This window comes from Diadema setosum, chromosome 1 (assembly GCF_964275005.1).
Source record: "Diadema setosum chromosome 1, eeDiaSeto1, whole genome shotgun sequence".
NCBI lineage: Eukaryota > Metazoa > Echinodermata > Echinoidea > Diadematoida > Diadematidae > Diadema > Diadema setosum.
In genome coordinates, this window is record NC_092685.1 from 44,225,588 (window position 1) to 44,244,676 (window position 19,089).

General features: G+C 40.4%; 1 protein-coding gene across 1 annotated transcript in view; it reads left to right on the forward strand.

The window, feature by feature from the left end:
- LOC140236389 (pecanex-like protein 1) overlaps positions 1-19,089 on the forward strand; it is a 128,475-nt gene that overhangs the window by 64,349 nt on the left and 45,037 nt on the right. The window contains exons 30-33 of the mRNA XM_072316328.1: positions 887-1,117; positions 1,651-1,754; positions 2,108-2,258; positions 3,445-3,596. Coding sequence (XP_072172429.1) covers positions 887-1,117; positions 1,651-1,754; positions 2,108-2,258; positions 3,445-3,596 — 638 coding nt within the window. The remainder of the gene's footprint in view (positions 1-886; positions 1,118-1,650; positions 1,755-2,107; positions 2,259-3,444; positions 3,597-19,089) is intronic.

Genomic DNA, 19,089 nt, shown 5'->3' on the forward strand with positions numbered 1-19,089 from the left:
ACCAACCACACTCTCATAAATATATTCTTATTCCTTCCCTGTTTCCCCTTGTCAGTATGGATACTTTTCGTACAGGTTTAATCCATATATTCTTGAAAGAATATTTGTTGTGTGTGTGCTTTTCCTTTTATTCCTCAAATGATTTATGTGCTGGGCATATGTTTTGTGATCAGTAGTGGTTACACAAATTAGTGATTCATGAATTCCAGAGGAAGAGCACACTCTTTATTCTCTACATTTAGTGAATGTGGTTCATGCTGAGTTCAACTTTGATATTACATATTATTTATATGTTAAAATGCATTTAGACCTCTACATTTTCATTAATTTCAGTTTCATTCTAAATGCTCTAGTACTAAAACTTTTATGTTGAATGGTATAGTGACTAATGTAGGTAGTAAAAAATCACACATCATAAGTATGCAAGGGGATGTCAAGTGTTCTCTTTATTCAGTTTGATGGATGATGCCAAGTATGACCTTTTGAAAGGCTTTCTAAACTAGAAGAAGTAGTGTTCTTGCCTTATGCATTTTAGGGAATAATTCTGACTCTGCCGTTTCTATTACTGATTGCAGTACAAACTTTACTTTGTAAGTTGATTTGATAGGTAGAGTAAAGCATTGAGAGAATTATTAATGTAAGATGCAATATTACTTGTGCAGTCTTTGGTCTTCAGCTGAAGTTATGAACTGAAAATACCTGGCAAGAGTACCGGGTAATTACGTATGATTAATTCACCCGAAGTGAGACAAACGTTCAATGTCTCTTTAATAGATGCATTCATTCCAAAATGAGATGACTACATGCACACTCATGAAAATGAGTTTTGTTCTGTTTGTTATCTTTCTGAAAATCTTGTTATTTTCACTCTCTTGTTTTGATCCAGAGCATCATTTACTACGTCGTGCGCTGCCCGAAGCTGAGCCAGTGGCTGGAAAACGAATCCCTGTCCGCCGCCCTCGAGCCCTGCACGGGGGCCAACTACGTGGACTGCGACCCGACCTTCAACCCCAAGATAGACGACGACTATGACCAGGTGAAGAAGGGGGTCACACGGGACAGCTTCTGCGATTGCTACCTGGAGTGGATCCAGCACTGTGCCAGCAGGAGGCAGGAGGTACTCTCTCAACTAATCAGACTATTTAGGATATTAACATCTTTTTCTTTTTCTGCCTGCACCTTACGTGACTTACCTGCAGAGCAAATGGACATGTTTGTAGAATTTGACTTGAAATTGCTCTGAGAGGTAGAAAAGAAAAGAAAATCTTAGCCAATATTTTGATTATCTGTAGAGAAGACTAACATCACTTGCAATGAAAATGTAAAAATCATCAGTGTTGTTACTGTTATGTCTGAATACTTCTCTTTGCTAATAGACTGATTTGCAGTTGAAGTCAAATTTATGTGCGTTACTTTCATGGAGTCCTACAATAGTAACATGCTTTTCCATTTACCTGTTCCTATAAACTGTAATACTTGGAATCTACCCTGTGTATATTACATTGTAGTTGTTGCTTTGTTGGACAAGCCTTGGGTAAGCTTTCTGGTTGCCAGGAACAACCTTTGTGTTAAAAAATATATGGGTAAAATTTGAAAGTGTTAGAAGACGGATTCATTGCTGGTATTCTATCATCTCCCTTGTACCACCAGCCCGTTGAGAGTTCCAAGGATTCCCAGCTTGTCACCCTGTGCTTTGGTCTCTGTGTGCTGGGGAGGAGGGCTCTCGGCACCGCATCCCACCATCTCTCCACCAGGTGAGTGGCCTCCTCTTTGGAACTCTTGCTTTAACTCACGCTTAATGCTTGATATATTTTGTTTGTTTGTATGTGTGTGTTTGTGTGCATATATATATATATATATATATATATATATATATGTATGTGTGTGTGTGTGTGTGTGTGTGTGTGTGTGTGTGTACAGTTGTCATGCCTCTCCAAGAAGTACTGCCAAAGGCACTTTTGTTGTTTTGTCGTTGGTAGTTAGAGAGATAGATAGACAGATAGATAGATGATAGATAGATACGTTATTCCATCCTTATCCTTGGTACCAGAGGACCCCGTTATTGTCCTTACAAACCATGTTATTAATCTGTTGGCTCGTTTCGCAGCATCCTGGAGTCGTTCCTCTACGGCCTGCACGCTCTCTTCAAGGGGGACTTTCGCATCACCTCGCCCCGCGACGAGTGGGTGTTCCAGGATGTGGAGATGCTCCGCAGGTGCGTGGCGCCCGGTGTCAGGATGTCGCTCAAGCTGCATCAGGTGAGGCCCCTGACTCATCTTCCCCCAGTATTAAAAAAAAAAATCATCCTCCTCTCCTCCGTCGTCAGATCAGGGACGATGAGGTGTTGATTGGAAAGCAGGTTTGGCGGTTTCTTCCCCAGACTTCTCGTAATTTCTAATTGCAAAGGTCATGGGTTCAAACCCAGGCGGCAATGGACTGGTTTTAGATAATGTGTTCAAACGTATGGGAATTTTTATCCCCGTGAGTACCTCGTAACGGTCTATTTTGTTCACCTGTGTCTGCTAAGTAAATGCCAATGCATGGAATCCATATAATGTCCATTACTCCATGGTCAGGCAGTCTTCTTGCAAGCTCTCTGGTTGTAGGAAATGTCTACTGTTTGAAAGTTGACCCTGTTATGCCCTTTCACTTTGCAGAACATTTTCTCTGTGCTTTCCACTCCCAGCTCCTTTGTATACCATTTCAAATTGGAGTACCCTTATGATAACCATTTTATTCCAGGACCTCTGTACACCCTGTAATTCTACATCAAAGTTTCTACAAGTCTTTCATTCCCAGCTCTTTGGCAGATCCTTTAAAATTGTAGAACCCTTTTGATACCCCTTTCATTCTCAGTACCTCTATACACCCTTTCATTTTGTAAAGCGTTTTCTATAACCCTTTTATTCCCAGCTCTTTTGTAGCCCCTTTCAAATTGTAGAATCCATTTTAACTCTTTCATTCTCAGTTCCTCTATACACCCTTTCATTTTGTAAAGCAGTTTCTATAACCCTTGCATTCCTACCCCCTTTTTAGACCCTTTCAAAGTTTAGAACCCATTTTAACCCTTTGATTCGCAGTACCTCTGTAAGCTCTTTCATTTTTGTAGAGCAGGTTCTATAGCTCTTTAAATCTTTGCCCTTTTGTAGACCCTTTCAAATTGCATAACCTTTTTGATAACCCTGTCATTCTCAATACCTCTATACACCCCTTCGTTTTGGAGGATAATTAATCCTTTCACTCTTAGCTTTTCAAATTACATAATTAGAAGAAAATTTTTTTGGGGGGAGGGGGTGGGGTGAAATGGAGAGGGAAAATTGCTTGATAAAATGAGAAAAAAAGAATGAAATTAAATGAAATGGCGGGAAAAAAAAACCAAACAAACAAGAAACTATGAAATATTAGTTCTTCCCCTACGCATTTTTTTAAAACTAACTTTTACAGGATCACTTCACATCTCCCGAGGAATACGATGACCACCAGGCTCTCTATGATGCCATCTCCAGTCATGAACAGAATCTAGTGATCGCACACGAGGGAGATCCGGCATGGAGGAACGCCGTCCTGTCCAACACGCCATCCCTGCTGGCACTCAGGTCAGTCTTAGCCGCTCCTTTCCATGCCTGTTGTCTGCTTGTTCTGTGTGTGTGTGTGTGTGTGTGTGTGTGTGTGTGTGTGGTCTACCAACACAAGACTCTACATATCGGACTGAGAAACTGCAGTGTTAATTAGCCATGTGTACTTGATACCGACAGTGATCTATGTACACGGGACTTTCCCTGGTGGACTGACAGATGTTTGGTAATTTGCACACCCAACCCCCTTTCAAACTAGAGAGTTCTTGCATGGATGTACAACATGGATGTACAGTAGGACATTTTCGTGTGCCCGAATGGCCATGTATTGCTGTGTCATGTGATGAGCCGTATGACTATAAGTTGTACATCGAAGCAATGGTTTGACTATCATTTCGATATATGATGTACATCCAAATCTGAATGCTCTCATATCCGTATGTCATAAAAGTAGGCGGGGCTTTTTTGCAAACTACCAATGAATCTAGCGCAAAGTAACACAATGTGCAAAGCCCAAACGAAGTTTGTACTGCACAATGGAGAGACTCGTTCACATCTATGAGCTTCTCATCAAACATGACAGTGCACAAGGTCTGATGCTGCCATACAATTACTGCTTATCAGGACGTTGTGTCTGAATAGTCTTATATTAATATGTCGTATATATATCCATACGTCGTATGAATATATATGACAGCTCGATGTGTCTGAAAGCACTCAGAGACACCAGTCATTGGGAATGGAGTGATCTGTACTCACACAAGAATTTTTATACATTACTGTTGGGCTGCTATGATTTACTGTATATACTGTTATTTTCGCGTACAGATATTTTCGCGAGTGAGGAGGTCACAGACATTTTCACAAGATGTTGTTTTCGCAAATTGACACAGAGGCCTTTATAGGCACATTTTTACCTTAGCGCATGGTGACATTTTCATGTGTTAAATTTTATGGTCCAAATGTGATTCGCAAAATTCGCGAAAATTAAACTCTCGCGAAAATAGCAGCTTATACAGTAATCCACTTATGCAAGATTCCAGTAGCAGAGACAATAAACAACAACAGCAACATACTGTTGTGTGTTTGGGTTTGCATGTCCATGTGTGTGTTAGAATAAAAAAAGAATATTTGTGGGTGTGTGTCACTGTGTGTGTGCAACTAACCACAGAATATTGCCGGTACAACATGCTAATAAGGAATCATAAGAGCAGACAGAAAATTAACATGCTGCTATGTGAAAAGTGTGTTACATTAAAGTGAGCAGATTGTGGCCCTCAAACATTTGCCTCCTTTCATCAAATATGATGAAAGAGAAGGTCACATTGTAATAGCATGAAAGTCACAGCGTGATAGTTCTGAAAACTGTAAGAATCAAATAGCCACTAACAGACACCTGTATGACTTTAGCTACTCATTACTTGGTAGTTCATTGGTGCTTCAGTTGAAATTCCAGTGCAAGAAGAAATCATGAGGAAGTTCTTTTCCTTTAGAGTGCCTCCCTCTTCCTGTCGTGAATCTACCCCGGACTTCACCAGAATGTTACAAAATATCGGCAAGCTCATAAGCCAGGCAGTCGATCATGGGGACTCTCCTTCCATTTTAAGAAATGTAAAATATGTGCTCAATTTCTTCTTTTTCTTTAAATATTTTTCTTTAACCTATCTTGCTGAAAATCAAGTGCAGATATCCATTTTCCGTCTGTTCAGAGGAGCTTCAGGCTTTCTGAGAATGACTCGAAGGAAACATTTAATTTTCCTGTGAGGCTTGATGGAGAAGTTGTGTTAGAACATGGCAACGAGTTGGGTCCCTCCCCCCTCAACCCCCCCCCCTTTTCCCCTCCAAGTTGAGTACAGACTTTTGATGGTTGCAGAGTGGCTACATCTCTGGTAGTCAGTGCTGAACGTGGCTGGACACTGATCACTTACGTGGTAGGCGAGCCCAAAATCAAAACATTTATTTATGTCACGTTCTGAGATGCCCTCCAAGTTTGCCCCTTTTTAACCCACTCTCCCTCCCTCCCCCTCTTCCTTTTTGCCACAAATTGATGACATCACCAGATATTCCAGAGAAACAAGAATATCGTGTGAAACGAGGTTTGTTGCCGATTAGGAAAGTCTCCTTGTGGTTTCAGTCAAAGTGCTAAAGAAACAGTGAGTAATTTGTCACTCCTACGTGTTTCGGGTCAAGTGCAATGCTTGGCTAGCAACCAAAGGAAGATTTCTATTCTGTAAGAAAACGCGTCCCGCATCGTGCAAGCAGACATAGGGGAAACCTAATGCTTTAAGAGTAGTGATTACATACCGGTGATGTCAAGGTTTGTGTAGGGCAGTTAAAGGCCCTTTTTCTTGCAGTTCCTGACTCTTTTCAAGTTACAAGTATAGACTTGCAGTTAGCCCTAGAAGTCAGGTTGTCTCAAATTTTGGATCAAATCAAATCAGAATGTATTCCAATTGTTGATAATTTGTACTGACTTGAGGCTAGTACAGCACCTCAGGGTCATCAAAGCATATTCAAGGTTTATTTATTGACATACATGTATCAATGCTAGCTACTGAAGAAATTGGATCTCAAATTTTGTGCACACATGTATTCTGTTGATACCAAAATACATTTAATGTGTTGTGTTCCAAATTAAAAGGGTGGACATCCACTCAAGTACAATCTCGGTGCAGTAGAGTACACTACATTATCATACAAAGTAGCCCGCTTTGTTCCTGTTTTTGTAGCATACATTTAAAAGAAAAATCACACCAAACTTGTGAATGTTTATTCAGATTCGACTAGCTTCTTGTTAGCATTGACATCATATTCATAAGTTTATATAGTTTTTTTTTTTTTAATATGTCAAAGCAAAGCAAAACATAAGCTGTGATGAAACATCAATAAATACAGCTTTGAATACTGTACTTATAAACTCTCTTCAGCTTCAGAGTTGCCATGCAAATAAACAAACTTTCTTTAAATGGAGATTTGCTCAAAATGTGTGGAGTGTGTGTCTGAATGAAAGATGTTGACATAGGTAGACTCGTCTCGTGGTACCCATGCTGAGACAGACGTCATATTGCCCATTACCCAATTTTCTGGAGGAAGTTCTCATTCCATTACCCCTAGAATGAGCGCACCTAAATTGAATTAGCTATGGTTCACAGACACCGTTGGCCCTAGCATCTGCTTGGGCAGCATATTTCAGGCTACTACGAGTTATATTTAGGTATGATATTTCGAGAGTGAATCAATTTGAAAAAACAAACAACTCCGAATGTAGGTGACCGTCATCATTGCTGGTTGATGGTTTATTTCCATTAAATATGTTAAGATTGTATGTATGTGCATATGGATTGTGTTTATATCTATACACACACTATTATATAGGAAGCAGAAAGAACTGAGCACTAATTCATGTATAGTGGAGACTTCCAGTTGTATACTGCATTAACAAAAAAAATTCATGATATAATTCTTTTGGTTAGAAAATTGAAGGGCTTTCCATTGTTTGTGTGTGTCTAACTGCTGCTTGTTTCAATGCCGAAATGGTCTTTGAATTGACCGATTAGCTGACCTTGAGAACCAAGTAACCATGTACCATTACAACCATGATTGTGTAACACTTTATATAATTATTGTGTCCCCCCCCCCATCCCTGCAGATGTTATTCTCAATTAAGATCTGTTTTCCTTTCGTTGAAGTGTTCTCAGCTGTCTACATCACACTGTGTGCTACAAACCCACAGGACTTTTTTGACATCTCATCGTCTAAACAACTCATACTATTTATATCTCATCGATGCATCTCTCATTGAACCCATTGCAATAAAACAGCGAGGATGGAGTCTGGGCATACCAGACCGATACATCCTCGCTTCCATCACCGAGGGACCACTGTTCTTAATGGACCCTGACAGGTGATTCCCCCCACCACACCCATCCCCAACTCCCCCATTCCCAGAACATACCTGTTGATTAATGTATCTGTGCACTAGGAGCAGATGTCACATCACTGCTCATTCAGGAAGGGTGGTTCCAGGAGGAAACCTTACTAAGTTTCATCGCACTATTGGTAATTATCATTTTTTATTCCCCCCCCCCCCACCGCCGCCGCCATCTGATGTGATCTTTCACCCCCAATCTATCATCGCGGCAATTTTTGTAATGTCCCCATTAAATACTGCTCGCTCACTCTCCTCGTCAAAAGCAGAAGTAGCCATCGAAGTATTTGTGCAAGAGACTAGGACTGTATTTTGGGCCTACTGTTTTATTGTGCGCTTCTCAAATGACTTGGCAATGGAGAGATGCGGAAAATTTGTTGGTCACACAATGACTGGGCATATCTATACTGTCCAAGCTACTCACGTTCTATTGCATTCAGCAAAGCATCTCAAAGTGCAGAGTGTGCACAGTATATATGGCTATGATTTTTAATGTGGCTATTACTCAAACACTGAATAATCTGTGTTAAATTTTCATCAATGAAGGGCAGTTTGTCAATCAACTGTAATAAAAGTAACTTAACCCAAGAATTGTTTACTTGAATAGATATACAGCACTCGCTGCTATAAGGGATCAGAACCAACACTGGCTATTGGGGAGAAAGCTTCGTAGTCTAGTGGATATGACGCCTGTCCAGTAATCAGGAGGTCATAGGTTCATATCCCATCCCCAGTATGTATGGCCATGATACTTATCATGGTTATTACTCAAACACCAAATAATCGGTGTTAATTTACATTGATGAAGTGTAGTTTGTCAATCAGTGGCAATCAAAAAAAAAAAACTTGATGCAAGAATCATAAATTTGAATAAATTTTCTTGAAGTTTTTAGTGTGCAAAAGGTGACAGAACAAACTGGCATGCTAGTTGAGAAATATCAGCATTCACGCAAGTAGGTGGTACAATGCCAGTGGCCTTTGTACAGGCATGGAATAAAACATCAGATACACACGGATATGTAGATAAAGGCTATAACACTGCATTGGCACCTACGATAAGTTTTGGACCTATTTGTTTTGACTGATAGCTTTCCATTGCAGAAAAGCAGTGTTATTTCATTAAACTCCAGCTGTAAGAGGTGATGTTTACCAGATCCACTAAAATTTGTGAGATGTAAGGCGAAACTGTTCAGCCACACAAACGATCTTAACTTCACCGACTTCTGATCTAGTAGTCTTTGCTTGTGTGACGGGAATTTGATCAGACTTCTACTGTGAAGGTCTTGTTCTAGATTTTGTGCATCCTTGAAAGTTTGTGACCCTGACGATATAGATGTCAGATGAAACTAAAGATGTTGAATATTGATGGAATAGAAACTAGCAGGAATGATGAATGCTGAAGTACAGTTACTGCTTCAGCTGAACTAGCCTTGACTTAAGCTGAAACGGCACAGCAACAATTGCTGGAAAAATGCAATTTCCTCCCTAATTAGGTGTTTGAGCAGCTGTCGAATGACCGCTTCATTCATCAGCAGCGAATTCTACGCCAGTCCACCAGCCCTGGGGGCTGAGTTATAAATGATCACACCTTTGTCACATTCCACCCTTGACATACAAAATCTGCTAATTCAATTAAATTGTGGAATATCAGGTAAAACTGTAGGTCCACTTCATCTGTTATATAAGCTTGTGTTGTTGTTTTTTTTTTCTCTTACTCAGCTCTCTTGGCTATTAAAGTGATAACTTCATCTCCAGTGGTAAATTTGCTGTAGTGTTAAAGAGAAGCTTGTTGAATGATAGTATTAGTAGTAATAGTAGTAGGAGTAGCAGGAACAATGGTAATGATAATATAGATAGTTAGAATGGTAATCATTGAAATTGATGGATAATAGATAATAGATATAATAATGATAGAAAGAAGAAATTGATAGAAATAATAATAGATTTGATAGTGATAATAATGAGGATTATAATGAGAGTGGTAATGATTAATGCTAATGACAGTGCTAAATTATATGTTTGTGATATAATTATTTTGTCTTATTAATATTATCATTTTCTTTATAATGTATGTTCTAGGGCACTCAAATAGGGTTTGCTTCATTTTTTTCCAGACAGAAATAGAATTTTTTGAATAATAGACCCCAGATGGGCTCTTTTCACCTCCCTCATTCTGATATTTGCATTTAAATGTAGCTTGAAGTTGGTTTAACTTGAATTCTAAAGATTCCTTACTTGCTTTTACCTAACTGAATATAAACCCAAACATACATTATGGAATCTGTTTACTCACAACAGTCATCTTATTTCTAAGATAATATATCAAATGTTTACTCACAAAAATCATCAAATATCTGAGATATATCAAATGTCTCATTGTGGAAAGAAAAAAAAACAAAACAACAGAACGAACAATATAATTTAATGATTGTGGATTCTTGAGCCAATTCCTGTGTTGATGATTTATGTCAAATATCACTTTGATATTTCTCTGTCGGATTATCGATTTTCATAATGTTATCACGAAATTATCAGAATATTGCATGCAGCCCCAAAGCTAGTAGAATAGATTACTTGCAAGATTTAGTGTTATGGTATATTTGCCAAGAGGGGAAACACAGACGGACTGTATGCTGGGGCAGCCATAAACAGCTTGAAGCAGTTTTTAACATACATGTGACTGGCTGTGTTCCATAAAGATTTGGGAACAAGCTTCACTTGCCGTTGCAATATCAGCATCGAGGGGTTGAGTATTTCACCCACAGGTAGGGGAGGAAGGACGTTTAAAGATACTGAGGACCTGACTGGGGATCGGATCGTTATGTATGTATGATCGGATTGGACCCCTGGAAGCCGAATCTAGGTTAAGGAGACGTCCGTGGGCGGGTGAGGGAGAAGGCAGCAGCAGCGTTACGTTGATGCTCTGTCACAAACCCCTGTAACGGAGACTGGAGACCAATCCCAAGAGAGAGAACCCTACTTAGCCATAGAATAACTATTATAAGTTTTCTTTCATTGCACAGATGTACTTGGAATGCTCTAGAATTATAAGGACAACAAACTTTTTTTTCTCATAATTCTTAAATATGAATGATAATGCAGTTTACTTAACTTGATCCTGACTTAAGTTTTCTGCTGTGGGTATCCCAGGTTCTGGGGAGGCAGCAGGCAGCTAGAATGTCTAACACTCACCCTCTATTCTCCGTGTTGATTAACAATTACCAGTAATATAAAATGTTTTATGCCTGTGTGTTTCTGAAGTAAATTTCGATTATGCCTTTAATGTTTAATGAATTTTTCGTTTAAATTCTTCCCATCTTATCTCACACTCTTTTGCATGATTAGAATGTCCGTCCTGTCTGCTTTCAAACACAGACCCAACTCTGCCGTGACAGGCACCAAAACCACATTGGCAGCACCTGCTGCATGTATCGGTTGGTTGTTTGGTGGAAGCAGAGAATGAATTGTTGATTGAACTGTTGCCCGACCGAAGGATGTGGTGGCATTCCTTGTGAGAGCATGTAGGAGGCGCAGAGGAACAATAAAAACCGTCTAGCCCATTAGCCCAGGTGAACGCACTGGCAGCTCGCGCTGGTGTCAGGAAATGGTTGAATGTATAGCTTATGGGGACTGCACTTTTATCGCCAGCTGGCTAATGGGCAGCCTCCTCGGCAGACTCTGAGGGCCCCATTCACACTGCAACTTGGGTCAGATTTTGACCGAAAATAATGCGATCTTTTTTTATTGGGGGCGAGTTCACCATTTACCATTGTATTGGAAAAGAACGCTTGCCTCATTTCTTATGCTGGATTCCGGCCAGCATGATTGTGTGGTTTTAAGCAATCATACATTGCATTTTTTTTTTTTTTTGGGGGGGGGGGGTGAAAAATGAGGAGATAATCCTGTTCACATTGGATGTGTTCTCACCATAAGGCAACTCCAGGGTGATGTCCACAACATCTCCAAACAATGCAACAACTTGTTCAACAGGATATTGCGGGGATGTTGTTGCAACGTCTCCAGCGGTCACGGCAACTTTTCTCAGACTTCTTCTCAGTTGTGGAGACGTCTCATCGCCGGTAGGCCGAGACATCGTGGACAAGATTACTCTCCAAGCGTTTGTTGCAACCGATGGAGACATTTCCAAGACCAGCTGGAGACTGGAAAAAGTCTTGTAATATATCGAACATGTTTGATTCTCCCACAACTCCCCAGAGACTTTGCTAGTCTCCAAGGTCATTGCAGAAACATCACAGAGACATCTCCACAACTAGTGAACACTCAGTTGCCACCAGGCTACCACCTAGTCTCCAGGCCTATGAGATACACACTTTAGCTAGGGACTGCCACTATGAAAATCAAGGTTGAGTTCAGCCCAAATTGAGCCTTGGGTAAATTCACACCAGTGTGAATGTAGGCATAACCCAGTGTGCTAGATGAAGGAAAGATGCCAAGAAAATATGCTGGCTCTTTTTCCAGGACATGGACTAAACTTGACCCAAATCTTTCCCTGGAGTCAGTGGGACCTGTTCACACTTGCCAAGAGCTAGATGAGAGCTAAGGCCCCTAAGCCTCAAACATGCTCAAGCTCGCTCCGCTCTAACAGAGTCCAGGAAGAGACATAATGTGAGGAGGAGGCAGTGTGTATGTCTGTCTGTCTGTCTGTTTGTCTGTCTGTGTCTGAGCTCTCCCTCTCTCTGTCCCCTATCTCTCTCTTATTTTCCTTTCTCCCTCCAAAACAGTGGCTCCCAGCTCAAGGTCACGTAACATTCATGCTTGTGCTGGTTTCCCTTCTGGGAGAGATGGATTAGTCATGGCGATGACCTCCGTGGGAGGGTTAAGACGTTGCAGCTTCGAAAGCCGGGGAAGATGAGGCCTGATTTTTTTTCTTTCCCTCAGAGTTTCTGTCAGTCATGTCAAGTGGGTAATGACAAACATCTTGGACTTGTTGACAGACACTCATTAGGAGGACTGAAATTACTTTGCAAATTTGTCTCCCCTTCCATCTTCATCAGTAACGCTGTTGCAAAGGAGCTTGGACAAGAATCTTGAAGGCATCCTCGCACATTCCATGACAATTTGAAGGGATCGAGGAGTTGTGTAATGTACAGACGTGTAGCGGCTCCTCACCAGATGGACATGGGCAGCTAGAAAACAGAGGGTACTCAGGAAGTCAATCATATTGCTATGTTGGTTAATGATTATTGTCGGAGGCTTGGGACATGATTAATAGAAGAGCTAATGGCCCGAACATTGTGCTGATACATGTGAACATTGAATGATATCTTTTTTTTATCTTGCCTTTGAAATGTTACTTGTGTCTCAAATTATAGCAGTGTGTTATTTACAACTTTAAAAGGACAACCTATGAAGAGAGCCTGAAGGGTGTTAACCCGTATCAAAGTATCAATTCAGCAACACCTATCTGCTTCTGATCTTACAATATTCACGTGCTCTGTCTGTGAAAAGTGAATATACAGAGCAGATTTTTGTAACTCAAAGCCTGATGTATAGTAGACTTTTTGAGGTTAGGTTTTAGCATTTGTGTCAGTAGCCCTTCTATGTGGGAGAAGAACTGCCGTCAAACCAGAAAGTTTAGTGTCCGGAAAGTTTCGTGTTCATGGAACTTTCGCAAAAAGTTAAGATTTGCAAGAGTTAAATGCATGCAAAAGTGTTTGTATATACAATGCAATGAATACCAGTGACATTTCGTGAAAGTTTTATGTCACAAAAATGGCCATCGCTCCAATTCGTGAAAGTTTCATGGCGTGAATGTTTCTGATTTTAAAGTAGTTTTGGGTGAGACATCACACCTTGGACAGAAAAGTGAGTTTGACAGAAAAGGAGAGGGATAAAAAAAAGCTGTGCTAAACACATGTAAGATTTGATCTAGACAAAGACCTCAGAGAATTGTTGTCTTCATCACAACATGCTTAAGGAGGTTGTGTACAAGAGAGATATCTCCTGTTCAACCTTTATCTGCTCAGAAATCCATCTCTAACCCAGAGTATTTCAAAGAAGTCTTATGCTGCGAGGTTCACCTTGCCTGTCTAGGGCACTGGCTTCAGTCAACATTGTGCTATAATTGATTTGCAGCAAAACAATATCTTTCATTATAGTCCCGGAGATACGATCTGAACTGTGGTTTAGAAGCTCTCTTGTGCCAGGGTTTACGCAAAGGCACCTTCATGCAGGTGCCATGGGTTGCCATGGTAATGTTCAATTTCCCTATCAACCAGATGACATGCCAATTTTGATCGAGGTATGAGGTCCTCAGAGTTCAGTAGGCTTTAGCTGTTTGATGTGTATTACACTCAAATTGTCTTTTTTTCTGTCAAAGCTGCAAGAAATGCACAAGGTTTTATTATTTTTCTTTATCTCAAATTGTTCTTAGGTTTAAACAAAGGAGAATCCTGCATGACTGATTTTGAATGGATGTATTGAAATGTTTTGTTTTTATTCCTTTTTGTTCATTCATCATTTTTCAAAATTAAGTTTGTCTCCCTTGAAGTTGCCTAGTTACCTTTGCTATATTTAATGATGTAAAAGCTTTGTTGGATTGTACGGTAGTTTAATCTTTCAGCTGCTAGCAGTCTCATTTCTGTAGGTTCTTCACACAATAATCAGAGTCTATTGCAAGCAAAGGGTTAAGTGAAAAGTGTGAGACACTCACTCGGCTTCCAGGAGTTGCCCTGGTAGAGGTGACTTCCAATTGGACAAATCCTTTCCGCATTGGCGTACCGGAGACGTCGACCCTCGCCGCAAGTCACTTGGGAGAAGCTACTTCGTAATGCTCCCGTGACCGTGGCCATGGCAACGCGTATTTGCACATCACATTAGCGCAGGCAATCGGTGGCGGGAGAGCCGTGGCGAGGAATGTGACTAAGTCGCCAGCTCATCGTGTTCACCGTCGGTTGGAATCAGAGATGTCGGCAGGGAGATCTCTTTTGCTTCCGTGTTTGGTTGCATTCATGTTTGGTTGTTCTTGTTGATGGCAGCTCTGCTCTCCCATTGGGTAAAATGTGGGTGCTGATAATGCAGGGCTCGCTGTGTGAGCAAATTGGTGTGCTAAGAAACCTGCAGAGATCTCAACCCCACAGTGCCAGTTCTCCTTGATAACTGCAAATTTGTACACCTGCCAAAATCAAGCAAGTTCCTGGGTCCGATAGAATCTTAAAAAAATAAAAAATAAAAATCTGTGCAATAAACACTTACAACATTGCTGCAAGATCGCGTTCAACCCAAACTGGGTGCGTTGTGTGTGTCAATGCATGCCAGCCCAACAACTTCTGATGGTGAGATATGCTCTGACTTTGCGATTCCATACCTGCCCAAAATTTGCGGGAGTGTTCCTCTGTTTTATACCCCAAGGAATGCACCCACTCATTTCACATAGTTTAGAAGTATCCCTGAAACTCCACAACTCTGCCATGCAGGTAAGAGTGAAATGAGAAAGAGCCTATTCCCCCCCCCCCCAAGAAAAAAAAATACATACATACATCTTGTAAACAAACATTAAAAAGAGAACAAACGTACACATATGGAAAGGTGACTTTAGTATGAAGATCCTTGAGAGGTTTGACATCAGTTAAAAGCCATTTGAGTGTTGAAAAAAGAGTTTTGAAGTAATTTATCAAAATTTGTGTGTCATCGGGAATATCTTGTCCTCTGTTAAGTGTCTGGAGATGATGTCACCTTCTTGTTAGTGCGTGAAGGAGAAAGTATGAAACCTCTTTCTGAGAACTCTGAGTTGAACAAAAGCAGTTTTGAAAAGTGCATTTTTTTTTTTGAAGAAGCAAATTATCTTTAGAATATCTCTTTTCTAAAACAAGTTTTGACACATTATTAATCCCTTGTTGCTTGATCCAGGTTTTTTTTTTTATCAATTATCATAAGTCTCCAGCATATCATCAATCTACTCTTTTTTCTGATCATGGGTGCAGCATGACTGATATCACTTTTTTCATTTTACATGTTTGTGACATTTTCCCCTGCTCGTGAAGTCGAAAGAGGGGGAGGGTTTGGGGGTTGATTTCACCATTCCTTTAAGAAGGAACACAGTGTAGTCAGATGAGTTGGATTATACATCTCTCCTTCCAAACCAGTCAAAGTAACTAGGTATTGAGAGCCCTTGTCATGGATGACCTGGGGGGGGGGGGGTGTTGAATTAGGGGGTTGGTATAAAGTGAATGGGAGGGGGCGAGGATGGCTGATGCAATGCAGGACTTGCAATGAGGGGATGGTCCTCCTCTATAAATTCATATTATCCACTGCTTGTAGTAGTAGTAGTGGTGGTAGTTACAGTGTAGTTTCTGGTGTGTTTTTTTTTCACAATTACACAAATATAAACAAGCACAACACAATGAAAAAAAAAAAGCCTCAATGATGGTTGCCAGATCAAATTTCTAATTAAATGGACAGGGAGAGCTCATTGATGGCTTTGTGTCGGAGAAGTCACTTTGTCTTTTAAGGGAAGACATGTTGTTATGCAGAGTGAGATTTTTTCTTGTTTTTTAATATATGCCATTATCAGAAAGGTAATGAAGCATAGTATGATTCACTGCAATGTTATTAGGAACCAACTGGGCTAACCATTCTAGTGGAGGTTGACCCCACCTGGTTTGGATTCACCCATCACCCCTGGATGATGCAGCATGAGACAGAGGTTCAAAACTTCATGACTCAGCCCCCTCCCCCATCACCGTGAAAATGCAACAAAATTTTATGGTCCAGTATTTTGTCTACCACTGTCAGATAGTGACACCTTCTCGATCCCCTGAGAAATGACGACACAAGGCAGTTGTCCAAACAGACGTGGAGCTACCTTTATCATTTTTAGTATTTATTTGATGACAGCATTTTGAATGAGTAGGCCTACATCATCTCCTGTCATTCTTTTTTTTTTTCATTTTGTTTCTCTTTAGTTTTTGTTTATTTGTTGGGGGCAGCGTTTTGAGTCTTTTGTCTTCAAGTCGCAACTGGACACCTGTCGACATGCTTGCAGCAGTTGTTTGTGGGGGGTGTCGACCTTTTCACCAGTTCTGTCAGTGAAGCCCTACTTTCATTTCTTGGATGAGTAGGTCACTTTTATGCACAGTGTCACTAACCAGTCCTAAGAACTGGTGCTTATTTAGTGATGGATTACGTATCGTTTGGGAGGAATCATGCTTACTTCTGTACATCTTTTATCTTATTATGTGTTCCAGACATTTCTGGACAGGATTTTCACAGTAACCCCTTGAGGATGAGCTGACTTTGCAATAACACATATTTCCATAGACACCTGCCAGAGTAGTCTTTATTAGGTTTTAAAAATGTTTGAGCCCATTTGTGGTTGTCAGGAGCTGGATATTTGAATTTGCGATGAGAAATGATATGGGTATTGATCATGTAATAATATAATCCTTGTGGCTGCCCAATCAGGTATTATTGTTTAAAGCTGAGGCATACTAAGTAGAATTCTAATGGAATTCTAAGTCCAAATGCATGACTCGTGTGAATGGGTTTATCCCATATGAGAGGATATTGAGATGAGATAGTTTTTAAAGAGATGGTACAGTTTTGTTTTAGATGGGGCTGCAGGTTACCAACTGTGTGTGTGTGTGTGTGTGTGTGTGTGTTTGTGAGATAATGAGAAATCTCTTCCAAGAGTAGCAGTTATTGTCAAGGTATACATTTTTTCAAGTAATTCCCAAGTTCAGCTTAGGAGAATGAGGCTGATCTAATCCCCAGTGATGATATGATGTGTCAGAACAGGGTTAGTAATAATTGATTATAAAGTGCCCTCCTTGTAAAACTGTCCGAGTGTAAATGCTTCTTTAACAGTTGTCAAGTTGCATTCACACTCTAGCAAACAAATCTGTTCACATCTCTGGAGTGAATGCTGCCGGCAGGAGTAATACTCACTTCTATGGTGACTCATGTCACCGTATCTGATCGATCTCGAAGAGAGACGGCAGCACTGCCTCGTGCAGACTTTGTGATGCTCTTCCTACACTAGGTGACATGAGTTCTTGTGAAATGTGATGGAGTTCTCTTTTCATGTCATGTGACAAAAGTACTGTCAGGTGGCAGAATCCTACTGTCATGTGACAAAAGTTTTTCTCCTGTCAAGTGATTGGAATTGTGCTGATATTGCAAGCATCTTTCTATGTCGGTATGAGCTGATGCTCCTCAAGGGACCATAAAATATGTTTACATCTATAGGCATGTTCCCTCAGAACATAGTTTAAGCCAGTTTCAAGCTATTCAGTTCACCTGTTTCCTGTAAAAGCATGGCAATGCTTAAATCCAGTTTACACACTTTAGTTGTTGATATGTCGGGCAAGCCCCAGGCACCCTACCCTATTGTTAGGAACAACCTGGGCTATATGGGTTTGCATAGAATTTGAGTCTATTTCAAATTAATTTACTGATCAACCAAATTGATACTGTTGATTGAAAAGTAATTTGAATTGTTCCACCATGAAAATGTGTTTTCAACATCTAAAATATGCAAAGAACTACCAATATTCTAGAAAGATGTTATGTTGATAACATTTAAAGGAGTGTGATATAGATTCGTACTATATCTTTGAAAGGATAGATGGGGCAAATTATAGAAAAGAGCCATTCTGACCCAACAGAGCTGCAATGCTTTTGCTGTGCATCTTCTATAAATGCGCTACCTTAAGTCTTTTTTTTTTTGGGGGGGGGGATGGGGGCATGGGGGGGGGGGGGGTCCTGTTGTTGTTGCATCATTTTGTTCAGTGTTTGATGATGTTGCAAATTTCAAGAATAAGAAATCTCTTGTGGTCCGAGGTTTATGAATTTCTTGTTTTGCCGGTAACTCTGTCAAGGCTCTAGACAATGCACAAGGAACCCATAGCAGGAATTTAAGGCACCTGTGCCACAGAAATAAGGAAGTGGCCAAAAACAAGTCTCGGAGTTATTATTATTATTAGTTCTCTTTCCCCTCTCTGAATCTGGGATTCCGTTTCTCATTTCCGGCGACCTCCAAAGGGTTGCATACCTGGGAATAGATCCCTGTCTTGTAACTGGACTGTGATTATGAAATACAGGTTTCTGATGTTAATGATAGAGTGACTGAATTTATTCTGATTTGCCAACAGCATGCTTTATCTGTGTGGTGTTTTTTTTTTTTCTCAATTCACCCAATGTAGTATTCCTGCGATCTATAGGCCTAATGAGATTTGCTCGTGTTTTTGAGCTAGGAGAGAGCTCAGTCATCTTTGTGAATCAACATGGTTGAACAATTCTTCTTTTCGCAGTTACTTTCTGTCAGACTGAATCGTCATTGTTGAATACTGTTTTGCACAGATGATGGGAAATTCAAGAAGGGTAACACTAGATGATACAGGTGTATAAGTGTCTATCATCCAATTATTCTGAAGGTAGTCCCACCCATGCATATTCATGTGTGGATCTTCTTCGTTGGGTGAATAATTCAGAGGTACTGTGAACATTCATCCAGAGTAGATGTCAAGTAATCAGCTAACAGACATAGAAGAATGGATTTGCTCAAAGATTACAAGCAATAGTCCTTGTGACATGTGCTAATCATGATCAGCTCTTTCCCATAATGCA